General features: G+C 33.2%; 2 protein-coding genes across 3 annotated transcripts in view; one reads left to right on the top strand and one right to left on the bottom strand.

The window, feature by feature from the left end:
* ARL13B (ADP ribosylation factor like GTPase 13B) overlaps positions 1-26,377 on the bottom strand; it is an 85,885-nt gene extending 59,508 nt beyond the window's left edge. For both annotated transcript variants that reach the window (XM_031958899.1, XM_031958901.1), the window contains exons 1-3: positions 26,280-26,377; positions 19,138-19,208; positions 15,508-15,757 (exon numbers count right to left, since the gene is read on the bottom strand). In XM_031958899.1, the coding sequence (XP_031814759.1) occupies positions 15,508-15,757; positions 19,138-19,208; positions 26,280-26,362 (404 nt within the window). In that variant the 5' untranslated portion in view covers positions 26,363-26,377. The remainder of the gene's footprint in view (positions 1-15,507; positions 15,758-19,137; positions 19,209-26,279) is intronic.
* STX19 (syntaxin 19) lies at positions 2,785-6,083 on the top strand. The gene is given in 7 exon segments (XM_023501022.2): positions 2,785-2,839; positions 2,842-2,947; positions 2,949-3,089; positions 3,091-3,218; positions 3,221-3,439; positions 5,821-5,994; positions 5,997-6,083. Coding segments are annotated over 7 exon segments (849 nt in total). The 3' UTR covers positions 6,023-6,083.
* Positions 26,378-27,592: the final 1,215 nt, after the last annotated feature.

The raw sequence follows: 27,592 nt of genomic DNA on the forward strand, positions 1-27,592 counted from the left end.
AGGAAATTTCTCCATTTGGAAGATTCCCTTACCCAAATTCTACTTTTCTGACTTAAAACTTTTTGTTGTTTGTTGTTTTTAGTCACTTCAGTTGTATACAATGCATCATACACTTATTTGTGGTTTTCCTGGCAAAGATATTGGAGTGGCTTGCGATTTTCTTCACCAGGAACTCCCCATATAGATGAAATCACAGGTCTGGTCTAAAAATAATTTACTTAACTGATCTGGTGCATCATTCTAACATATCAAGCTATTTTTGGCTCTTAATTCTGCTATAAAATATGTTATGTTAATTTTCCTTCCCAGGTTCAGGTCATATATTTGTTAAGATTTTCATATATGTCTTCATCAAAATAGTTAAAAAAATGCAAAACAGACTGAAACTAACAACAAATCTTTGGACAGAAATCATCCAACAGACTAAGTGTTTCATTATTGACAACTCTTAGAAATTTGTCATTCTTATTCAATCATTCTGAATTCACCTGATGAATATAGATACATTCATTAGATTTGAGAAATGGAGGATCTAGGTTAAAATACTTAGTCCTACTTATTATCTTTATTACTGCAAGTAAACTAAGACTTCAATGTTTTCATCCATAAAAACGATGGGTTGGATTGGAAGAGCTCTAAAAATCATTCCAGTGTTAAATCCCTTATGTGACCACACTTTTATGTGACTTCCTTCCTTCCCACAAGGACAAAGACATCATGAGAAACTGTTTCCTTTCTATAATCCGGGTACAGACTATCTAGTAACTTTGTCAAAAAGAAAATGAAGTTACTCTAATATGACCAATTGATTGTTGAATCCATGTTGGTCCTAAATAGTCAGAGCTTCTGTAAATTTATGCAAATCAAACTTTTAATAATAGGTTATAGAATTTTTCCAGCAATTGAAAGCAAGCTCATTGGCTTACAACTTGAAAACATTACTGAAAATAAGACTATCTGTCGATTCCTAATTCCTCATCATTTCTTAAAAATCATTGATCATAATCACATCTATAAACTTTTCAAAATGATCTGAGGTATATTGAGGCCAACATGTTCTCTTACTTTCTCAGTTTGATTTCTTCTAGTGGAGGATATCTTTAACACATAAAGGAGCCAATTATACTTCTGAATAATTCTATTTTTTATAAATGCACTTTGCTTAAAAAAATAAATAAATGCACTTTGCTTTCAAATGTGCCTTTCTATAGCTTCTAACCCACCGGTCCTTATTTCATCCTTTGTAGTTATGTGTAATAAATTTAATCCCAATTTTATATTTCCTACAAAAAATTACATTTTAGTCAATAGATTCTAACCTCAATCCATTACTAAACTACTAAACATTACTAAATCTCTAATATGATATTTATTTTGGATCCTCCACCATTCTGTTATTTATCCTATAAATAATCTTCACTTTGTCAAAGGTTCTTAAAATGCAAAACCAAAACATCAATATAACACTACAGATTTAGTATGTTTGATATAGAGACAAAAGTAAGACTATCCTCTTTTAGTCACCGTACTTCTTATTAATACAGTCTAAAAAAAAAAAGTATTGTTTTCATTTGGGGGAATGGAAGTATCACACCTGTTATGATCCTATCATCCTACCCTTATTCTTTACACGAATATGTACTTTTTGAACCTGTTAGAACTTGACAATGATTCCAATTTAAATTTCATAACAGTAGTATCACTCCAATGTTCTAGTCAATTGAGGTTTTTTTTTTTTAAAGTGAATTAACTATCCTTCCCAAGCATAACTTCTCATTCTTCATCAATTACCATTCAACATGTTGAAGAACACAGACTAATCCTACAACCTCTATTATCATTAGAGGCATCCTTCAGATTTACATGGATTCATTAATATTCTTTCATTTAAACTGTTTAATATGCCAAAATATTCTATAACAGCTCATATTTCTCCATATTATGTACCAAATTATTAATTACACACTTAATAAAATAAATATCACTATAGATTTTCAGAAGCAGATTACATAAAATCAAGGGCATTTATTACAAAGATTCTCATCTTATCCAGATAACATGTACAAAATAACAATGGAAAGAAAATCTTTAAAATACATTAAATTCCAAAATAACAAAATAACCAAAAGGTAAACTCCATGTGTATGTTTCCGGTGTGTAAGAAGAATATATATTACTATGGAATTGGTTCTATGCTGAAATAAGTTCAAAGATCATTTTGCACATTAAAAAAAAAAAATTGATTTCTACATCAACCAACTTAACTTAAAACCACAGCTTTATCACAAAGCAAATTTAGAATTTGAAATTAGTCCTGAAAGTTTTTATTTTCTTACATATAAGTCTGCAAGAAAATGCATCCATCTGAAAGTATATTAACTGAAGAATAATAATTATTTGGGCAGTTACAATTACGTTTTTTATTTCTACTATTTAGTCTATTATTTTCATGATGAAAAGAAAACATCATATAAAGTTGTTTCTTAATCTAAGTTTTATTTGTCCATATTTTCAAAAAGAAAATGATTGCTGAATTTTCTTGACACTTCATTTTTCAAAAACAAAAACCCTCCCCCCTTTTCCTCCCCCCCCCCCCCCCCCCCCCCCCCCCCCCCCAGAAAACTAACCAAGAGCTTTCACTAGGGAATGTTAACTTCATATGTAATGAGGCAGAAAAATGCAAACACAACAAAAATCAAAATAAATCAAACCTAACATCTCCATGGATGACTGTAATAATTCCCAATAAAAAGAAATCATTTGTGTTCCTTAGAAGAAAAAAATATGAAAGATTGACTTCTCAAGAACTCACACAGAACAAAAGAATTTGAGCTCTCTAGAGTCAAAAAGCTACTACAGAGATTGAAAACATGAGTTTTCACTCTATCATTTATGAAAAAGAACCTACAGCTAAGAGGTAACTACATGACATACAAAGGCTTCAGGAAACTTAGTAGTTTAACAGATAGTATTCAAAAATTTGGTGAACAGTAAAAAAGACTGGTGGCTTCCATGAAAGGATTCAGTCATAAGAAGGAATCTAGTCATATAAAAAAAAAATAAAAACATAAGCAGAGCGCAATAACAAGAACTTAAATGTTTATTAAAAGAAATGAAAAAGTCAGAAGCTCAAAATGGTCCTTCATCTCTCACAAGAATTCATAAATCATAACAGCCTGCCATATTCTGACAATTCTAAAATATTATGTTTGTACATAACATACAACAGCAACAAAGCAGAAAAAATGAAAGAAATTCATTTTTCATCAGTTTAGTCAGAATGTGTCTAGAGAAGTGAATGATATGCTTCAACCAGGGAAAAGTTAAGTTTTTAATGAAAACTTGCTCACAGAAATTAATATCACTAAAGTACAACTATCTGAAGTTGAAAAAAGACACAAATTTAGTAATTTGGAGAACCAGGTAAAAGATTTAAAAGGTCAGAGGAGGGGATACTGGGAAAATAGTTGAGTTAGTTGGTAAATTTCAAGCTCTCCTGATTTCCCCCACAAAATTTGTGCCTCAGGACAGACACCTGAAAAATCTAGACAACCAGAGGTAAAACTGAGGTCCACCGGATACATCCCAAGATTTGAAGAAACCCTGGGACCTAGATTAATCTATGTGAAGTGCAAACACCTCTGGGCTAGCTCTCTAAAAATAGCAAGTGGAGAGTCTCCGGCTCCATAGGTGCAGCTGGAGTTTTAGCAGGAACCATAGACACTTTCACCTCCCTGGGGCACCTTGTGGAACTGGAGTCTGATTCTGGGAAAACTGAGAGTTCTACTGATTAGGAATGCCAGGCCCAGCTGTGCTGTGGGATACAGTTCTGGGCTCAAGAAGGAACCAGTACACCCATGAGGGCAGAGGAAGTGGGGCAAGGCCCTGCTGGCTTCAGGCATTCAGGCAGGAGGGTGGAGCTCTAGGTTTAGGGCTCCTGGTCAAGGGGAGAGCTCTTACACTAATATCTCTTCTTAAAAAGAAAAAACAAAACAAAACAAAAAAAACCCTACAAATTGAATCAGGGTTCAATTCCCTGATTTGAAGAAGAAATCCCACCATAAAAACATACTGTGGGAACAGGGAAGATGGGGGTCCATCTGCAAAGGAGGAGACTGAAATAAAAAAAAGCTTCTACATCAAAGAGTAACATGGCATGGCTCTTTGCCCAGGGAGAATTTATAGAACTCAAAAAATAATTTAAAAATCAAATGAGGGACATTAAGGAAAAAATAATAGAAAAATAAAAATCATCCAAGAAAAGCAATAAGATTATGAGAAAAAAGTAACCAACTAGAAAAGGAGATACAAAGTCTCAAAGATGAAAATAACTATTTGAAAATTAAAACTGGACAAGGGGAAACCAGTGAAGCTAGGAGAGACCAAAAATAACAAAATATTCTAAAGAATGAAAAATAGGACAAATGAGAAACAGAATAACAACAGATCTAGAAAACAGATCAAGAAAATATAAGAATAATTGGACTGCCTGAAAGTTGTGATCAAAAAAAGAACTTTGATAGAATAATGCAAGAAATTTAATCCAAGAAAATTGTTCTGAAATGATAGAACATGAGGGGAAAGTAAAAATAGAAAAAATTCACTGATCACCATCTCAACAAGATCCTTTGTAAAAAAACACATAAAAACATTATTGCCAAATTTTAAACCTCCAGATCAAAGAGAAAATTTTGCAAGAAACAAGAAAAAAAACATTTCAAACACACTGGAGCTACAATTAGAATTATACAGCTGCCACAGTAAAAGACAACAGGTCCTGGAATAATTTACTGACAATCAGAACTAGCCAAAAATATAATATCCAACAAAATTTTCTATAATATTGACCAAGAAAAAATGGAAATTCAATCACCTTTCAGATTTCCAGGACTTTCTATCAACCAAATCTCAACTTAATAGAAAATTTAACATATAACAGCCAATATCAAAGATCAACTTCAAGAAATTCAACATGGATAAACTATTTATGTTCTTTCACCCCCATGGGAAATTTATAGCGTATGTTTAAGATTGACATCAATAATTCAGTAGGCTCAAAAGAAAGATTGGGGCAGAGTTAAGGTAAAAATAGTAATTATGTCATACAAATGAAGTGCAGAGGAAGAATAGACACAAAGGCATTACAGGGGAGAGGTGAGCTTGTATTTCTGAAAACCTACACACATAGGGAATGGGTTAAATAGGCAACACTTTACATAAACTATATACTATATACTATACCCTCAAAAATCTATAAAGAAACAAGGGAGAAGGGATGGGTGGACAGGGAAGTAAAGGATGTGGGAAGGAGACAAAGGAGGATCTTTGAATGGGGGGAGATAATGTAATAGTAAGGCAAGTTAGGAACAGAATTAAAACAAAGAGACAGGAAAGATATGTGTGTCTATGGGGGGGGGGGGATTTGTGTATGTATCTATATACTTATATATGAAAATATCCTTTCTTAACTATAGCCTGCTTGGGGATGGTGGGGCAGATAAAAGGTGGAAAAAGAACAAAGTAAAAAAGATGTGCAGCTAAGAAAAGAACAATTTACAAATAAGATAGACATTCATGAATATATTTTTTTACATATGTGTGTGTGTGTATATATATATATATAGTATATGGATATATGGATATGCTTTCTTGAACTAGTATTTGTTATTATATATTTTGAATCCTCCCTGATGTTCTGCTGGACATATGACAATTTTCTCCTTTGTTTTGTTTCATTTTATTTTGTATTCCTTTTCTGTTTTTCGTTTTTCTTATTCTGTTTCTTTAAATTAAATAAATTTGGGGAAAAAAATTAAAGAGGCCTTTTTATATGGATATCAATTTCAGTAGAGGAGCAAGGAAAAAGCATAATCAATATCGAAAAGGCAATAAATGATACTCGGGAGAATTGTGAGAACCAAAAAAAAAAAAAAAAAAAAGAGGAATTCAGACTAGTTATTGAGTACAAAAAAAGAAACCCCTTCAAGATTTTGTGTTGTGGTGCTGTTCATGTTGCACTTAACAAAATAAGAATCATTTTCAGAATTTTCTGACTACTATACAAAATGAGGTATCCCATATTTAAGTGACTTCACTCTTCTTCATTATATGGGACACATAATAGTTTCACATTTAAGTCTGGTTAAGTATTATAAAAATTCAGAATATGTCTGGTATTTAAGAGAATGAACTTGATAATCTAAAGCTCCCAGAAAATTTCATCTTGGGGAAGCAAGAAATAATAAAAACAAGAACTTCTTAGGTCACAGAAATTTTCAGAATAGCCTCTTGATGAGAAAAAATATAAACTTAATAGTTTAGAAAAATTTCAAATTCTGACAACTTTCTTTCAATATTATAATAATTTCAATGCTCATTTAACTGAAGATACCAGAAGATTCAGGTACATTTAAAATGAAAGAATCTTTCTTGCAATTTATTGCATTTCTTTCTATATTAACTCACTATTACTCTATGTTTTCTTAAGTCAGGAATCATGTTTATTATAACTTTTGTAATTCCCAAAGCAACACATATGTGACACTTGGCATGTCTCCCAAAACTTATGGCTTCCATAAATGTAGCTAGAGATAAGAACAACATAAAATAAAATAGTTTGCACTAAAATCTCAAAGAGCAGAGTACTATATAGATACTGTAGGTTCAGGATCCTTGGTTCATTCCAGTGTAATCATATCCTAGGAAAATAAGTTCATGATCCTCAGACACACATAAGATTGATTTGTATCATGAAGTTTATTTATTAATGATTAATTGTACTTTGAATGAAATACTGATGTAAAAAATAGAAGACTAGCTTGAAAATATTATCTACCTAGGATACTTCCAATCTTCCTGAAGGGTAAGGACATTCAAAAAAGTTCTTTGGTAAATAAAGAAATTGGAATGAAAAGATTGGGATGCATCTAATGTATATTTTCTTCAAGTTATAATACCTTGATAAATTACTTTTCTCTCGGCATTTCTTTTTTAAAGTATCCTTGCTCCTCAATACAATACCAAAGATATGAGAGAAACTCTGATATTTTTTAACTCTAATTATTCCTTGAATTTGTTTTAACCAGTTACAGAACATGTTATTCAGTTGTGTCTGGATCATATTTTCCATGGGGTTTTCTTGGTAAAAGAGTGGTTGGAGTGGTTTACTAAAATTCCCATCCTTAGTAGGTTAGGACAAAAAGAGATTAAGTGACTTTCTCAGGTTCCCATAGCTATTTAGTCTAGACTTGAACTCAGGCGTTTCTGACTCCAAGCAAAAACTATCTACTGAATTATCTAGTTACTTCTTATAACATATACTTCCACCAAATTTTAAGACACTATTCTCTTTCCTAATTTCTCTACTTTTGCATAATTTCCATGCCTAGTTATCCAATTCCAAGTTATTTTATTCTACTTATGACTAATTATCCAATTAGCAAACAAACCAGGCATTTTACATTTATTTGTTTGATAATATCACCAACACTATGTGGGACGGTACCTATATAAATGGCAAATCAAAACTGGGCAATTTTGTCTTGATCAACTGTTGGAATCTTTACAAACTGTTAAGGCATTGGAGTTGATTTGATCTTAGAAGAAGATATTTTGGGCCAGAACTTGAAACTAAGTACTAAAAACAACTGATGGAAACAATGCTTGTGTTCACACCTTTAGAGAGCTCATAAGTATCTAAGTACTCAAGATTTCAGAGAGCATGCTGGGAGATATCCCACAATCCCACTCTAGGAGAAGTTAGCATAAATACAGTTCCAGTGAGCCACTCAAGAGAGTTTTGGGGGAACATCGACTGGGGTCGGAGACAGAGCACTCTGGAAGAAAGCCTACAAGTCTTATCTTTGAGACAAGAGAGATTCATCCTACCTTGGTGCTGGCTGGAGGCTGAAGAAAACAGAGGTAGAAGCCAAGGACAAAGCTGCAAGATCTCTTGGAACCAAGAAGAGAGTTAGGCCTCAACTAACTGGGCTAAATTGGAAGGAGAAATAAATGTTTGCATTTTTATCAGCTGGCTGCATTTTGTAGTAATTATTGATTGTAACTGAAACTAAGGCTGCCTCCAGAAAACCTTCACAATCGACTATTTTTCAGGAAAAATAATTTAAATGGACTTTAGATTTCAATTATTTTCACTATCTCAATGACTGTTTAAAACTGAACAAGTTCTGTACATGTAAAAGCTCCTTTAGGAAGTATCAAAGTGAGATTGTAAGCCACTAAAACCAAACTAGATTTTCTTTACCCTTGTAGTAAAATATATATATATCAGAGTTGCAGCTAAGTGAATGTCCAAAGATATGTAAAACTATGAGGAAATCAAGTGTTTTCAATGAAATATCTCTAAGAAACACCATAACCACTTTTTAAGTTATAATGCATCTTTACAAAGCAAATGTTCAGTTTTAAAGTTAAACATTACAATACTTACTAACTATACACAATATATACTTTTGCTTATATAATTGACTAAGTTCATTAAAATGGTGAAAGGCATACATTTAATTTCATATTTTCACATTTGGATTTTCAATTAGTAATCAAGTTGTTTGGGGTTTTTTTAGGTACTAAATAACAACTGACATTTATAATAACTAAAATAAATTTTTCACTTGAACTTTGTGATCAATAATAAAAATTTTATTAAAGAATATCTTGAATATTAATTCAAGAAAAAACTAAATTAAGTACTTTAAAAATGTTTTCTCATAAAATTGCTTTCTTATAGTTTATACAAATATTTAAGATATATGATTTCAGTGAGTATTACTAATGCACATAAATAAAAAAGCCAATGATTCTTTTCCCCACCATTATAAAAGAATTGCAGAAGAGACTGCAGAGATCATCCAATCCAAGCTGGCCAAGAAATTTCTAAAAATCACTAACAAGTGATCATCTAGCTTCCACTAGAATACTTCAAGTAAAGGAAAATCTGTCAACTAATTAAATAGATCTAAATGATTTAATTTGGTGAAATATTATTCCTACAATTTAAGTTTTTAAAAGTTAAAAAAGATTTAACTATGTGGACATATATTATTAACAGAGGAAAAAAGAGAAGGAAAGGAAGGGAGAGACAGAGAAAACTAAGTATTATTCTAATAAATATCATGGCATTAACATGAAATGGCTGAGTTCTTAAAAATTAAATCATAGGAATAAAATATCTGGAAGGTGCTTTCCAATTTGGTCTTTAAGCATGAACTTGGTATCTTATCTAGCTAACTAAGTTTGGAGAGAAACATCACAAGAATATTGATTACTAAAATCAAAGCAACAGAATTTTACAATTATGTAATTCCCAAGTATTGAGTATCACTGGGAAATATAGTAGTCAATAATAGCAATTTTTCTGCAAGAAAACTAGCAACCTCTGAGTACCTTAAGAAACACATTAATGTAAATATTTATGGAAATATTTTCTAATAACACAGCACACTATACACTCCCCTTTCTTAAAAAGAAAACAGTGAAATAATATAATCTTTTCACGTCATGTCAGGAATACCACCATAAATACTGATTATGCAATGCCATATGACTCTGAAGTTCTAAGAAGTTATTATAATAAATATTCCAAAATTTGTGAGCTTTCTCTAGTTTGTGTTATTTATTGTCATCTTTTTATTTAGCTGACAGGAATTTCCTCTTTCAATTTGTCTTTTCTCATTTGCTATTGGTTAGGAGTCAGATAAAAGACTTATTAATCATCAAGCTTTATAAGAAAATATATAAAATGCAGGTGAATATGCTCTGAGTAAAGGACTTGAGGGATTCTTCCAAAAGCCAAGGACATGCAATGGAATTTGAGAACTTAGAGCATTAACATGAATTATTTTATGAACTCAGTTTACCTTCTGTTTTGTTATGTTCTAATAAATGAAGATGTCTGACGAATGTTCACCAGATAAGTTAAATTATGACTGAATTACTAATGGGGAAGGGAGCATCAGAATACTGGAGATAGGCAAATGTTTTCCTGATTTTTAAAAATTAAAAAATCGCACTTTCAGAAACTCTACATTATTGGACTGAAGATTACCAGGTGCCCATGAAGAACTGAACTGCTAATTACTGGTAGTACATTTAAAGTTGAGTTTAAGTGTCTGCATGAGAAGATATTTAAAAATTCATTCATGGAGGAGCTCAAAGTAGAAAACCTCAAAAGACCTCTTCTAACCCCAAGATTCTAAGATTCCTGGAAATTAATCTCTTATGAACTCCAATAGAGTTGTAGCCCAGAAGATACTGCTGGAGAGTAGTTAGCCTTGAATATCTGATAACTTATATCTAAGACACTGTAACACAATGGAAGGCACAGATAGGTCTTTTTTTCTATAGCCCTTATGTCCACAGGATAGATTAAAAACAACAGTAGCAGCAACATAGGATTTCTGAACTTAAAAAAAATCAAACCACTTTAATAACTACATTTCAATATGCAATTAAATATCTAATCCTATGTAGTTTTAAAATGTTTTTAAATCACCACTCTGAAAAGAATACTAGATTGTCAAAGGAGTCAATGATAAAAAAAATGACTAAGATTCACCAATTTTAAGGTTATTTCTCTGTGTGCCATCTAATGGGATTAATGATATTGGTTTAAATTGTTAATATCTCTGAGAGTAATTGTTTAGCATTTTTCCAAAATTATTCATATCATTTATATGTAATGTTCTCTGTTGAGGTTTCCTTGGGGTCTCTGGGAGCAGCCTTCCTTTCAGTTCAGTAGGTTAAAGTTCAAGTCCTTTATTGTCTCTTTCAAAGTCTTGTCTCCTTTCCTGGGGCCTGGTTAACTTTCTTATAGTCCAGATCCTTTATTATCTCCTTCTTGGGGCCAGGCAGCTTTCTGGAGAGCCTTTTAGTCTGGCCTTGGTCTTAGTGGGGGAAATGCAGGAATCCAGGCCAGCCACCAGGAAGCTCTAAGATCGAATTGAATTTCTCCCCTTGGTTCTGAGAACTTAAGCTTCTTCCGCCAGTCCTTTGCCTTCTCTCCAAATGTCTCTCCTGGCTAAGGCTCCTAGTTTATATGTTCCACACTGAGTATACACCAATCATTATATCACTAGGAAACCATTATTTGTTGTAGGATTAAATCAATGCTAAACTAGATTTAACCAAAGTTTCCTCAATTCCACTTAGTACCTTGTTTCAAATTCTGGCCCATAACATTTACATAATTTCCATAAGTTTACCAAATATAGAAGGGGAGAGAGAGATTATAAATTAAGATTTAATGGTGTGTGTGTGTGTGTGTGTGTGTGTGTGTGTGTGTGTGTATTTTTTGGTCCAGATTTGTGTTTCATTCTTTCAGCATAGCTTTTGGAAAATCATTTTTTAACAGTTATGTGGAAGATGTATTGTAGAGGGGAGAAACTGAAAAGGAGGTGATAAAAGCCTAAATTAAGGTGATAACAATCTGAGTGTAGAGAAGGGGCCAGATACGAAAAATGTTGTGAAGGTAGAATCAACAAGACTTGGAATTTGGCTAAATATGTAGAGTAAGAGAGAAGGGAAAGATAAAAGATGTCTCTTAAGTGGTCAGTTTAAGGGTAGTACCATTCATTTCAACAGAAATTCAAAAGAATGGTAGAAGGAAAAGATAATTCTTCCCATCCTTGTCCTATTTCCTAATATTGATTAGGACCACTTAGTTTTCCAGGATTATTATGCTCCTCTGTATGCATTGAACATTCCAGTCAAACTAGCGCACTTCACATTCCCTATGCACAACATCCCACCTCCTAACTCTGCCTTTGTACACACTCTCTCTTATGCCCAGAATATTTTGCCTTGAGCCATTTGCTTCTTGGCTTTCTTCATAGGTTAGTTCTGTTGCTATTTCCTATGGCATGACTTTGCTAGTTTACCTCTCTTACATTACTTTATTTTGTTTATATTTTATTTACATGTATATTATTGCTTCCCACTCCTAATATAAACTCCTAGAGGGCAGGAATTATTTTCATTTTTTTTAATATATCCCCAGTATCAGTATCTAGTATACAAGCAAAAACTTAATAAATGATCATTAAATGACTAAAAAAATATGATGGAAATTGTGGTATTGCTTGACAACTGAAGAAATGGGCAATTCTGTTCTATGTAAGTTGAATTTGAGGTGCCTATGAGATGTCCTAATTAAGAAGTCTACCAGGTAGATGGGACCAGAGTTCAGCAAAAATATTAGGTCTGAATTTGGGAGTCATCTGTAAACTGATGATGAAATTCATGGGAGCAGACTAGCTAGAACATCAGGAGAAGTCAAATGCAGAGAAAAGGGTACAGAAAAGAACCTCAAAGGACATCCACACCCAAGTGGTAGGAGATGGATAATGATGTATCCAAGGAACCATGAAGGAAGCTGGTTAACAACAATGATGTGGAAGCCAGAGGAGGAGAAAGTTTTTAGGAGTGAGCAACAAGAATGTCAAAAAATTTGGAATTTTTTTCTTGGGGGGGGTGATGCACATGTTGAGAACTGAAAAATGACTATTGGTTACAGTACTTAAAGAGATCGTTGATATTCGCATACTTTGATCTAGCAATCCTATTACTGAGTAACTCAAAAAGTCAAACACAGAAAAATCCTACGTATATTAAATATTCATAGCAGTTCTCTTGTGATAATGAAAACTGAAAATAAAATGATACACATCAAGTTGGGAATGATTAAACAGTGATATGTGAATATAATATTGTGTCTCAAGGAACACTATACATGCGAGGGATTCAGAAAATCATAAAAACCCTATATAAATTAAGAGTCAAAGAAACCAGAACCAGAAAAAAAATATTAACTAGATTCAGATTAAATACAATAACCAACACTGATCCTAGGATACAAGAATTCTATCTCCTCTCCATAAAAGAGTACGGTAGAAACATATGCCAAATATGATAAACCCAGATGTTGGAGCTATACTGTTAATTTTTGCTTACGTGTCATTCTTTATTACAAGAGTAGTATCTAGGAGGAAAGGAATGATATATCAGAAAATGACCTTGATTTAAAAAAAAAAAAAACACCATCATAATGGCACCAATAAAATTTTAAAAAGATACTTTGATAGTAAAAAGAAGAAACAATAGATAAAAGGCTAAATAAATGACAGAGTCAAAAGAAGGCCTTTTCTTTCTTTTTTTTAAAGCATAGATCTATCAAGATATATTTGAAGCCATCAGTGACTGGAAATGGAAGAATATGACAGGGTAAGCTCCTGGAAGGATAGGATCAAAACCCAAATGGGAATGAGAAGCATCATTACCTCCTCCCTAAGGCAGGAAGAATGGAAGGCAGTGCTCTTTGACAATCCTCCCAAAGTCTCACTTTAAGAAGAGATCATTTCATCTCTATATGCTCATTTCATTTTCTATATGCTCTGCTAGATTTCATTCCAGGAACATTGTGTCTCCCACCAATGCTCTTACATGTTCACTTCCCACTAATCAGTTTTCTTTTGTATATGCTTTCCTCATTAGATATAAATACTTGGAGGGCAGAGACTGTCTCTTTTTCTTATTTGTATTCCCAGAATTTAGCATGGTGATTAGCAAATAGCATGGGAGTAAAAGGAGACAGATGTCCAGGATTGAGGATTGGCAATGCTAGAATGGCAATAGGATAGCACAAAGAATTCAAATGGGAAGGGCAATGTATGACTAAATTGGCCAACTATAACAGGGTTTCTTAAATTTTTTCATCTGAGAAATTTTTACATGACCTTGGGTATATAAGTATATAAAATACATATACAAATCAAACATTTATTGATAATAAATCATAATTTCACAACTTTCATTTCTTAGACCCCATACAGGGCAGTAATCCAAAATTTAAGAAGCTGGGCAATATAGGGGGAAAGCTGCGATTCATTTCAATTTGACTTAATATATTAAAAATGTATAGATATCAATTTTACATCTGTAAAGAACAAGTTATTCTCTTTTTCTTTATTCCAAATACAATGATTTGGAGCAAATATTCCTTTATTCATCATTACAAGTTATCTTTGGTTAGAGACATAAGAGATACATATGAAATGAGAGATAACCTCTAATCTCTGTTTCAAACCTCCTAAATGATTTTAAGCTAGTCACTTTTCCTAGGTCTCAACAGTTCTCTCATTCAAATACGTTTAGGAACAAATCCACTATCTAAACAATTTATAATATCCTATGTATTAAGCTGTACAAAAATTCACAATATAAAATTAAACAAAAACCTCCAGTTTCTCACTCTAAAAGGAATGATAGGTGAATTAACTATAAGAATTATTTTAAATTGTACTCAAGGAATGATTTAAGAGTTAAAAGGAGGAGCAGCTAGGTGGTGTAGTGCATACAGTACCAGTCCTGAAGTCAGGAGGACCAGAGTTCAAATCTGGTCTCAGACACTTAACATCTCCTAGCTGTCTGACCCAGGCCAGTCACTTAACCCTAATTGCTCAGCCAAAAAAAATAAAAGAGTGCTAAAAAAAAGAAATGGCATGGATAGATAAATATAAACACATGTACAAATATAATATAAAATATATGTAAATATAACTATTATAAAACATAACATTTATATGTCATTATTTTTCATAAAATCTAATGCAAAGTGGGCTCAGTATGATTGTGGGACAATTTCACTATTCTCTTATTGATCAAATTTCAGTGATTATAAACTAATTTTAATGAAGTATTAATAGCACTTGGAAGCCCCTAAAAGAGAAGGCACAACTACCATTCACAAAATTGTTTTTTTGAGTGAAGGAAAGATTGGCAGAGAAGGTATGAAAAAGACATAGCAATTAGGTTTCCTTGGCTTTACACAAGAAAAGTAATGTAAATCTAAATACATTTCTCCATTATTTATACAAGAATAATTCAAAACAAGGCAAGTATTATATGAGTATAAAATGTCATATATGCTCTCAGATGTTGGTTAGTTTTCCTTAACTTTTTAACAATTGTCACAGGATTGGCAGGAAAGATGAATAGTCAGAAATAATTGTGATATAAAAACAAATGGTATGATCAAAAGTTTTAAAAGATTCATGTAATAATTTAATTTAAAATACATGTTAGAATTTAAATTACTCAATAAGGGGAAAATGAGCTAGCACCTTTTCTCATTCCTATTACAAGACAGACTACATTCTTTGTTTCTTGTCCTTTAACTAATCACAGATTCCAAATGGCTACTCAACTCTTCTGCTCCAATTATTTGGTAGAACATCAAAAACAACTAAAAAAAAATTTTTGAGCAGGTATAGAGTGCCTAACTAATGTGAGAAGGCTTTATATAGTAGGAAAATTACATTAAAAAAGAAAGGGAAGAAGGATCAATAAACTTATAGCATAAAAAAGTTAAACTATATAGTTCCCATATTAGTAGAATTAATATGGTCATATATCCAATATTTCAAAACACAAATTATTATCTTTATGACAATATATCACTTATCTTGAATTTATTTTTTCAGATTTGTTACTTACACCAACACAGGTTTTCCTGACATCCTGGGATGACTTAGAACTTCAGTTATTGCCGCTCTCGTTTCTTCTATTCTATTTACATCACTGGAATCGATCACAAATATCAAGCCATATGATTCAGCATAGTAATTTTTCCAAATTCCCCTTATTCTGTGTCCACCTCCTACGTCAAAAATTGTGACATCAAAATTTCCCTGTTTAAAATCAATTCTGGAAAAACCAATGGTTGGGGCCACATCTGTCGGACTTTCTGTTTTAAAGGAAAGAAAAACAAAACACAACATTCTTCGGAATGCTTTTGCTAATATTTAACGTTACACAAATTATTAAATAATTTAAAATCTTACATCATTATACTAAAGCAAAGCTTTCAAATATTCATTTAAAGAAACATTCACTGTTTGACTAAAAAAATTTTGTTAGGCAGGCAGGCAATGTAAGACTATGGAAAATACAAAGAAATATATGATACAAAAACCCTGCTGGTAAAGAGCTTACAATCCAATAAGAGATTGGACATACAAAAAGTTAGACAATATAAGCAATGACTTACAAACAATTTATAGATACAAATATGCTATATATCCTCCTTTATGTCCTCCCATATAAGACTATCTCACACTTATTCAGTTTTTTTTTATTTGTGTGTAAAGGAGTGTATGGGGGTAGTGAGCAAAGTAAGTAAAAGTGCTAGGTGTAGAGTCATAAAGAGTTGAGTTCAAGTTCAGCCTCAGACACCTTCTAGCTAGGTGATACAGGACAAGTCATTTAACCTGTTGACTTCAGTTTCCTTATCTGTAAATATGAATTGGACTAAACAACTAAGAAGGTCTATGTTTTTTATCATCACCCCCATGTATAGACAATAAAACTGAGGCTCAAAGAGGTTATGTGACTTTGTCACAAAGGCAGCATAATCATTTGGGAAGTCAATGTTAACACTGCTAAACTGCCTTTCCCTTACCTAAGGAAGAAATCTTTTAGAGAATAGATGGGTTCAGATAAAATGTAAAAAGCAAGATCAGTTCTAGAAAGTTTACAGTATCCTCATCTCTGCCTCCCAGCTTCTTTAAGGCATAGCTAAAGACCTGCCTTCTATGAAGAGCTTTTTCTGATCCTTCTTAATGATTTTTGCCTTTCCCCTAATGACATTTTGTATATCTTATTTGTACATGGTCCTTTTCACATATTCCAATTCATTAAATCAGATAAAAGGGACTGTCTTTCGGCCTACTTTGTATCTTTTGTACTTAATATAATTTCTGGCACATAGTAAGTGGTTAATAAATGTTTACTGATTAACTCACTGAAGGGCAACTTTCAAGGGGTAGAGCTTTTTTTTTTTTAAAGGAGTTTACTCATCCCTAATAAATATCTTCATAGCTGAATTTTTCTACCCCCTTCTGATAGACATTTTACCAAATATGTAATTTATTTGGCATTAATAAGGATAAACTTTTAAAAATAGAATTACTTTTAGTAGAATTAAAAGGCTTTTTTACCTTAAATATATATACTGCTTTGAAGTTTACAACAAAGTACTTTTCTTATGAAAGGGTATGAAACTGTGTTCCCTTTTGATCTGTAAAATTAATACTCTGAAATTCTGTCCCCTTTGATTCCTGGTCTCCCAGGCTCCTTGGAGTCTATGAGAGAGCTTCTCAGCCTGGGCCATTTCTAAGACAAATGACCTCCATTGGTATCCAGATCTCCACTCAGACTAAAAAAGCCTTCAAAGTAATTTCAATTGAGAGATCCTGGTCTAATCAGCCCTTGCCAAGATCTGCTCATAAAATAGGTTTCTGTTCTCTCACTTCTTTGCAGAATGTCCAAAGTAGCATCTTTGCCTCTTTGGCATAGCTACCAGGACCCTGCCTGCTGTGAAGATATTCTCTTCTCAGGGCCAGTCTCCATTTCCCTAATAGGACTTTGCCACTAAAGAAGTCAGTTTTTCTAGCAACGCTGACTTCTAATCCAACAATAAACTTCCATTTTTGCCACTTAAACTCTTCAGTTCGTGAATTCTTTCATGAAGGAACTGCGCTAACCAAAAGGGGATTCCCACAGCTCTTTGACTGCCATTAGAACACCATCACTTATAACAAATACCATTTTACAGATGAGAAAATTGTGGCTGAAAGATAAAGTAAATGTCTTGTTATATAAATAACCAGTTAAACCTGGATTAAAATCAGGTTTCCAAATCCAACACTTCTTTACTATAAATTCTACTTCATCATTACAAACAAATTCCATCATTTACATTGCTTACTTTCTAATTCTTAACTACATAAAGGAATAATTAATAGAGGAAGAGACTTCGAGGGGGGATATCTGCGGCAGCAGAACAAGTAGTACCCAAGAAAGCTACAAAGAAATTGGATATCAAAGACAAACTTAAAAAAAAAAAAAAAAAAAAAAAAAGGTTGTCTGGGGTTAGGAGGTAAGGGGGATTACAGAATCACAGAATTTTAAAGCTGGAAGTGTTTTTAGAGATCATTTAGTCCAATGACCTCATTTTACAAATCAGAATGATGGTCCAATACAGAAAAGTGACTTATCCAAAGCTATATGAGTCAGTGGTAAAGCAATGATTAAAAATATGATTTTCTGAATTCAAGTTCAGAGCTCTTTCCTTTATGCCAGTGTTTTCCAAAACAAATTATAAATAGACAAATAAAATATTTAAAAGTTTTATGGTGGCACTTCAATAAGTGTTAAATACCTCTGTGCAAGACACCATGTTAGACCACTGACCACTCTATCTTTCACAATCTTATCAACAGGGTGCATCTGTTGGGGGAATGCTATAACCTTGGGTAAAAAACAGTATCATGCAAGGGAAAAGAAGAGAGAAAGAGAGGAGTCAGCTTATCCCCCTTCAAATGTGAAGGCTCAGGATAGGTTAATGACTTTATAAAAAACTCATACAGCTTCCTACTCTTCCCACCCACTCCCATCTATTCTCTGACTTCATGGCCTTTATGTTCTGAGAATAAAAGATGCTGCTCTAAGTATTCATAGTCTCATTCAGCCACATTAGAAGTTAAATAGGCTTTCTGTATGTATGTAATCACCATTCACAACACTGTTTCCATAACAATGACAACAAAAAAGTGCTACAAATTTCATACAACTAACTCTTCAAATACAATGATTCTAGAAATCATTTCAACAGCATTCAAGGAAATTTAAATAATGATATAAAATTTGTGCAATATAACATTCTAAGTACAAATAATGCTAAAATGAAAAATGATATCTTTCCTAAAAGAACTTGACAAATCTAGTCACAGAAGATATATATAATCCCAATGCAAGATACACATCAATCAGCAAAGTCAAATAGATAGGAATGAGATTAGGCATGGGGCAGTGACAGATCTGGAAAGTCTTCAAGGAAGAGACAGAATTTGATTAGGTGAAGTTTAAGAGAAAGTGGAATATCTGTGATTTAGAGGAAGTGTTACATCTGTGAATATTGACAGAGGTTGAAAAAAAGGGCAAAACAAGATAAAAGACAGTACACCATTTGATGGCCTGAATGGGGGGTAGGGGGGGAAGCTTTGTAAGAAATAGCTAATCAAAATTAAAGATAATTTAACAATTATATAAATATCCAAAGCTTACCTCCTTTGACAACTCTGGCTGTGGCAGTTTTTCCTGAATTATCAAGCCCCACCATAAGAAGAGTAACTTTCCTTTAAAAAATTACATTTAAAAAATCACTTAAGGATACAATAATTTACATTTTAAAAATTTATTTCTGACACAATTAAGCAAAATAATTTTTAAAGGTATTCACTTTTTGATATTCTACATAGAGGGATGTAATAAATAATTCAAAATGACAGATTAAAAGCAGCACAAAACCAAATGATAATCACATATTTTTTATTAAAATAAAAGTTGCGAACCTATATGATTGAAAGATTGCCCAATAAGTTGAAAAGAGGGTTAAGTGAGAAGAAATTTTATCTATTTCACACAAGTTAAGTTTGAGGTGTCTATGGGACCTCCAATTTGAAAATGTCCAGCATAACACTAATGACATAGCACTAGAACTCAGAAGACTTGATATCTTTATTTGAAAGTAACCTGTGTAAACATAAATTGGTCTCATGGAGGCTTATGAAGTTACTACTAAGAGGGAAGAGGGAAGAGGATTCAGGACAAAGCTATTCCGATTTGAAGGTAGGGTCCAAACCCAACTCTTTAACCAAATTTAGTGTTCTTTCTATAACAGTATACTGTCCCAAGATATTTAATATTTATAATAAATGTACTCTGAATCATCTAACTAACTTGTAAGGGGAATATTGCAACATGGTCTATTTAAACAAGCTACTAAAATACCATGAAAACAGCACATGGTTAAAGTAAAAGCTGTTCTCCAGTGATCTTGATGTTATTTTTGGGAAAATTATATTTCTAATGATTAGCATTCACTATAGCCAGTAGGACTCATTACCATTGCTGTTACTCCTCCCATCACTTGTCATATTTTGATTAAGGTAAATCTCACTTCCCTTTCTTTCTCTTCATTGTCCTTCCAGTCCCACTAATCCTCCATAAAATTCTTGCTCTGGAAACAGTAATCAAAGAAATACAACCACTCCTGGAAAGAACATGGCCCAGGACTACAGTTATCATTTTGGAGTCTCCCCCTCTCCCTTAGTCACCACTCCTCAATATGTTCTTTTCCTATTTGAATGTAAGGGAAGATCCTGTATTTTCTTGTATATGTACCCCCAAGATTTTGCAAAGTGACAATCAGGAAGAAAGAGATTAATAAATGTTTTTTTCAATCACTCATTCAAAATAGATTATAACAATTTCCTACAGAAATTTAAATAGTGCAAATCAACTGCCACAAAAAAATAAACTGAAATGTCCTGGAAACTGCTTGAGTCAGTAAATTAGATTTTGCTAAATGTATAGCAGTAATTGGCAAAACCAGTTTAGACTATAAACTCAGGTAATAAGAACTTTATAAAGAAAAGATGACAAAAGATTTATGAGTAGTATTTTGCTTGATATAAAAGTGAAAAGCAGTGGAGGGAAAAAAAAAAGTTTAAAGAATTAAGTCCAATAAAGCAAAATCTTCCTAATGGTATTAAAGGAAGTAGAGACCACTGCAAGAAAAGCAAGAGATGAAAATTAGAAAATATTTATAAAGATATTCATACTGATGAGGACCTAAATGAAATTAGGGTTTAATTGAGGTCTAGTGGCAGGTTCGGGGTGCAGGGAGTCAAATACAGCTCCCCTGCAACCCCTTTGGATTCACAAGGATACAGAGTTAAATGAGGTCTAGTAGCGGCGCAAAAGTCCCCATAAAGGAATTTACAGACCCAAAAACCTATATTGATAAAAGAGGTTTATTATGGGGTTTGGAAGTAAAATTAAAGTCTAGTTAAGGAAACAGGTGAGGATAAAGAGAGGAGGGCACTGGAAACAGGGTTCCAGTGGACAGAGGCTCCTTGGCATGCCAGGCAAAAGGCTGGCATGCTTGGAACCTCTGCAAAGAGAGCACTCCAGCTTGGCTCTTTTATAATGAGAGATTTAGCTAAAGGGGCCCGTGTGGAGTCCCAAGTTGGCTCCTCAATGGGTTTCAGTGAGGGTTAGAGTTTGTTTGGTGGGGGTTGGGAAACCTGAGCATATCATTAGAATGGGGGCTGGGACAGCCCATGTTGGCTCAGATCCCATGGGGGCTGGGAGAGACCAGATCTCCTGTTGGGATTCAAAGGGATGCTTTTGACCAGGATTAGTGAATCAAAGGTCCTACCTTCCTGAATTGATAATACATCAGCTAGGAGGGAATCAGAAAGGAATAAATCAATCTGATTTATTATTTTCTTAAAGGGTCCACAACCCGCATCAATACCAAGCTCTTTTCATCTCCAAAGAGAGTGGAAATCACTACACTTATACTCTAATATACAGTCTCAAATGTGCTGCTTTAAAATAGGGATTTTTTTAAAATTATTCTTTGTATTTACATTCTCAGCACCTAACAAAATGCCTGGAACACAGAAGGTACTTAATGTTTTTTTGACTGGTTGACATGGACATGGTCCCACAGAAAACAAATTTAAGTAAAGCAGATGAATTAGGAAGGCAGCAGCAACAGAAACAACAACAGGCAATGGGGAGAGTGATTCTCAAAATAACTTACAAAGAAAGATGTCAAAGGCATAAAAAACTCAAGAGGAATTTAGCCTTTGTACACAGGAAAAACTAAATACTGGATTATCTATGTTCTCTGACATGCAATTTAAAAGACAATCTGTAATGTTCTTTCCCTCTATATGTGTGTGCATATACATGTGTGTATACAATATATCTATTTATAAAAAAAAATTTGTTTGCTGTTTAACAACTTGTGGTTTTTTAAAATATCAAGCTTTTCAATAAAGATCCATTTTTTTTTTTAAATAGTATTACTTTTTTAAAACACTGGTTCTTTTTCATTTTTTTTTACCTTGTGTAAATTTATCAATGACACCCTCTCCCTTTTTTCTAGTCCACTATCAACCCTCCTAAATAAATAAAATGAAGCAAAACAAATCAACACTTGCATTTATGAATATGTCTAAAGTAAAGACTTCAATATTGTTTTCCTTTATATCATTGAGATTTTCACATAATTTGTTCTCCTAGTTCTATTTCAATCAGCATCAATTTATATAAATATTCCCAAATTTCTCTAACTTCCTTATGGCCATCATTTTTTATGGTATAATACTACTGTCATATTCATATTCTATAATTTGTCCTGGTATTATTCAATTGATGGGAACTTTCCTTTCAAGTTACCAACTATTATAAAGAATAGTTTCATAAATATTTTTGTATTATATAGACTTTTTCATGTACTGGACTTTGAGGTCAAAGGATAGATTTAGTTTAGTGACTAATATAAATCCACATAGTATTTCCAGAATGGTTACAAGTCATAGTATCTATATAGATTAAAGATAAGTAATGTAATAAATAATTCTAAATGGCAGATAAAAAGCAACAACAATAGTTTCATAAATATTTTTGTATCATATAGGGCTTTTTCATCTAGTAAGTTTCCTTAAGTTCAAAGAGTAGATTTAGTTTAGCAACTTACACATAACTCCACATAATTTTTCAGAATGGTTACAAGGCACAGCTCCACCAAGAGTTCATTGGAGTGCCTGTCTTCCCACAAAGCCTTCAACAATTGTCATTTTTCTGACAATCTGAGGGGTGTGAAGTAAAACTTTAAGAGTTTTATTCTGAATATATCTCCTAGATCTAATTGTACAAATTTACATTCTTTTGGTAAAGTTCCTAGCCCAGTGTTGTAAAAATCCCAGTTTAAATCTATCCTTAGAACCTTCCGGTGTGACCTGAGACAAGTCACATAACCTTGGTTTACCTCAGTTTCCTCATTCCACTGCCAAGGACGACTCCTTCTAATCCTTTTATGATCTTTTATGTAACCATTTATATCTTACTGTGATATATATTTAAAATATTAACACTATTCCTTCTACTAGTAATGTACAAAGCTGCCAATCTCTGAAGAAATAAATTTGAAAATCATATGGACAATATGGAAATGTGTTTTATTTTATTGTATGTGTTTGCAACTTAAGAATTCTTTTGTTCTCAATTGGAGAGGGGAAGAAAGGAGAGGAGAATTATTTTTATTGACTGGAAAAAAATTGAATTTAAAAAACAAAAAAATTCCTATCTTCCCTTAAAAAAAAAAAAAAATGAGATGCTATCTCCTTTCCTGATCCCTATAATTTTTTAGTGCTCTCTCTTTAAGTTATTTTTAGTTATTTATCTGTGTACATACTATGTTCTCCTCCTTTGTAAAATGTAAGCTCCTTGAGGTCAGGAACTATTTTCTTTTCTTTCTATACCCAGTACCAAACATAGAGCCCTTTGCAAAGTGGTACTGATAAATGTATTTTTCGACTGAATAATACAAGTCATTTATTAAGTCAGAGAAAAGTTAAATATATGTAAAATTTTAGGAATTAAAAACAAATGGCACAATATTTTCTACATCTATATTTGGAAAGTTCACATCCTTTGAATTTCACTTATCCAAAAGATACTCAACAAGAACAGACAACTTGAGGTATCCTATCTACATAGCAAATATGTTTAATTTCATTTTTTATTAATTTTAATTCAAATTAAACAAAAACTGGTTTCTAAATCAAAGAAAATTTCTGTTACTCAAAATACATGTAGAAAGTGTTTTTAAACTAAAAATTAACTTAAGTACTTGTAAATATTTCCAATTACTATGATAAAGCTTCATACAGTTCATGTTCTACATCTTAACTCTCCTTTCTTACCATTCATTCTCTAGGTTGTATAATACAACAGAATATCATTATCAATACTTGTTAAGCATCTTTTTTTTTTTTCAGTTATTAGGTGAAGATACAAAAAGATATAGACTTGTAGTCACTGCAGTATATGATATTGGTATGGTATGGTATGAATAATTTAATCTAGATAATCAGTATTAGCTACTTGATTAAGTAATAATTCTCCACAGTTTCTATAAATGGCCTATACATTCAAATGTATTTAAAACTGTGACCAGAAGTTCTTAGGAAGCTACTATCCCACTGAAAAAATAGATTTCTTCCATCCAAATTAATGAACCCCTTGAAATCTATTCATTAACCCCCGGGTGGTCCATGGACACTAAGTTAAGAAATCCTGGTCCTACTGTTGGTGGAGTTACGAATCTAAACATTCCAGAAAAGAATTTGGAACTATGATCAAAGGGCTCTAAAACTGTACATACTGTTTGAGTAAGCAGTACCATATCTAAGTCTGTATTCAAAGAGATTTTTAAAAAAACTGTGAAAAGAATTTGTAGAAAAATATTTATAACAATATTTATAGCGACAAAGAAGTAGAAATTAAGGGATATTCATCAATAGGGGAAACGTTGAACAAGATGTGATATATAATTGTAATGGAATATTTTTGTATGAAAAGAAATAACAAGCATGATGCTTTCAGAAAAACCTAAAAAGGCTTCCATGTGAAGTGAGCATTGTACACAGGACAGCAAAATTGTACAATGGTCAACTGCGAATGACAGTTTTTCTCAACAATGATCCAAAACAATTCCAAAAGACTCATGATGATGATGTGGTTGCCTTTCAGGAAAATCATAAGGAAAATACTATTATTCTATATACATCTCTTTTAGAAACAAACAAACAAAAAAAAATGATTGTAGGTTATCTTTTGTGAAAGTGAAGGCTCAGGAAGACTATGAAATCAAATCATTAGTTGTTAAAATCTGAACCTACAGCATCAAAATATCAAAGGGCAGAAATCAATCTCATTAAAACTACAAAATTACAAAATAGTCCTTAAAAGTAATCATTACCAAGTTTGGGCCCCAAGAAAGAGAAAAAAATAGCTCATGATCCTCTATCCTTTGAGGCGGTAGAGAGAAAAGAGCATGGAAGGGAAATAGCATATGCAGTCAAACGATTTAGATGAAGTTAGCTAGTTTATTTTTTATGTTTTTTAAAATTCTTTTTTGCTTTATTTTTCTAATACTACTTGATTTTTCCAAATACAAGTAAAGATAGTTTTTAACATTCATTTTTGTAAAATCGTATTCCAAATTTTTCTTCCTACCTTCTTTACCTCTGCCTTCCCCAAGAGAGTAAATATTCCAATACAGTAAATATATGCAACCCTTTTAAACATATTTCTATATTTGCTATGTAATGCATTCTTTTTTGCTTTAGACTGTTCAAGTAGGGATGTAGGGAGAGGATGTATTAGAAAAACTAATATGATATAAAGAAAATATCATAATAATCTAAAAGTCAATCTAAAATGCATTTTTCTTAAGATTTATAAATTTTTTTAGAAAATTCATTTTCATAAAGTACAATTCAACTTGAAGGAAAACACGAAGCTTGAATTAAGCTTTAAAAAGGCTTTACCCGTATTTTACCATCTTCTTGGTTCCAAAACTGATGTGAAAAGAAAATCAACATTAGTTATAGGTAGTTGCAGACTACCCCAGATCTCTATTACAATTTTCTGTTTAGGGAATATTTTCTCTAGGTAATTAAAGAGCTATTAGGTCTTTTAGAATTCACAAAAGCTTTAAAAAAAAAAAAAAAGCCAATGATGTACAGAAAATTCAAAAAGAGGCAATGCAGGTCACAAGTAGGAAGAAGTGAATAAAAACAAAAAAATAGGCATAACTGGAACCAGGGTAAAGAATAGAAATGCTCGTTGCAACTATAAGAAATTTTAGTTTACTATGCAATCTACAATATAGAAAGCTGTAGTCTTAAAAATATCAAAGCAAAACAAGGGAGGTCGAAATGCTTAATTAAAAAGCTATTTCATTTCTTTCATTCTTTTTCAATTCGGAATTTTCCTCCGGAAGGGAGGAACCTCCAAATTCAAAAAGGATTCCAATTTCGAGTGAGGAAAAAAAAAAAAAAAAAGCTTTCTTTGCAAACTTTAATGCGATCGGCAAAAAAAAAAAAAAAAAAAAAAAAAATCGTGTTGGTTTTTTTTTTTTGTTTGTTTGTTTTTTAAAGAAACTAGGCTTTTCCCCTTCACGGCTCCGGGTTTTCTCCTGAGAGCAAAGTGGAAACAGCAATGTCTAGACCTAAACAAGTTTTTTTTTAAAAAATCGATGTCATGGGGCCCCGCCCCAAACAGCATATAACAGCAGACCCCATGGGTGCGGGGCTGAACCCCTCGCCTTCCCCCTTTCCTACCTTGGTGGGACTTGATAATTTTTCATGCATGGGAAACAGGTACTCAAGAAATCGAACAATTTACAGCGGCCGATTCCGGCCATCTCCGCCCGGACAGGGAGGAGGTGCTAGCGGCCTCCGGGCCTAGGATTTAAAGGGTCGCAGCCAGTCGGAGTGAAAAAAGAACAAGGCCTGCAAATCAATATCAGGGATGAACAAAAAAGGTAAAGTCCGGGAATCAAGCCCGAACATCAATATGGGGCGGGGTGAACAAAGGCAAGACCCGGGAATCCGAACGGGGACTGGATGGGGGGAGGGGGGAAAAGGAAGGGACAGAAGGCATGAAGGTCCGGGAATCAAAACGGGGATGGGGGTGGGGGTGAAATGGGAAAGGGGGAGGGGGAAGGATGGATGGGGAAAGACTACTCTGGGATCACAGATCACCAGCGAGAGAGGACAAGGAAAGACCCGAGTCCGGAGAAAATAGAGAACCTTCCCTCGCCACTAGCGCCAACTCTGAGGATCTGCCCGTACACCAATAATTATAGCTCCGCCCACACTCATGCGCCAACGTTTGCCTCAGGTATCCTGGACTACGGGCCTGTGAGCGGCCGGCTTTCGTAGCTCCACCCACTTCTTTCCTCCCGCCTCCGCCCCACGTCCCCCGCCCGAGCGCCTAAAGAGGACAATAGGGAAGAGAACGCGGCTTAGGGGGAGGGGAATGTTCTACCCCGCAACTGGAGAATCCCAGTTGCTAGTGCTTCTGTTGTGTAAACAAACCCCTGCTAGGCCCAACAGATTTTATTCCTTCATTCTTTTTTGCTGTCTTAGACTGTTGCTTCCTAGATTACCTTTTTTTTTTGTTTTAATATTTTTATTTTCCCCAGCTACATGTAGAACGATTATTTTTTACTTTTGTTTTTAAAACTTTGAATTCCAGATTCTATTCCCCCCAATTGAAAAAGCATGTGAAAACATGCAAAACATGTCATGTTAACAAAAGAAAATATAGATGTCCTTCCATCCTCCCCCTCCCTCCCACCCCCCCAAAAAAAAACTCAAGAAAAAAAGTTTTTAAAAAAGTATGTTTCAGTCTATATTCAGACACAATCAATTCTTTTTTCTGAGTATGGATAGCATTTTTCATTACAAGTCCTTCAAAGTAGTATGGATCACTATTGCTGAGAAGAGCAAAGTCATTGCATAACATTGTTACTTTGTAGGCATTTTGCAGGCAGTTCATTTATTTCAGTTTGAGTTCATGGAGAATTTTCCAGGTTTTTCTGAGAGCATCCTGTTCATCAGTTCTTACAGAACCATAATATTCCATCATA

This window comes from Sarcophilus harrisii, chromosome 3, assembly GCF_902635505.1.
Source record: "Sarcophilus harrisii chromosome 3, mSarHar1.11, whole genome shotgun sequence".
Taxonomy (NCBI): domain Eukaryota; kingdom Metazoa; phylum Chordata; class Mammalia; order Dasyuromorphia; family Dasyuridae; genus Sarcophilus; species Sarcophilus harrisii.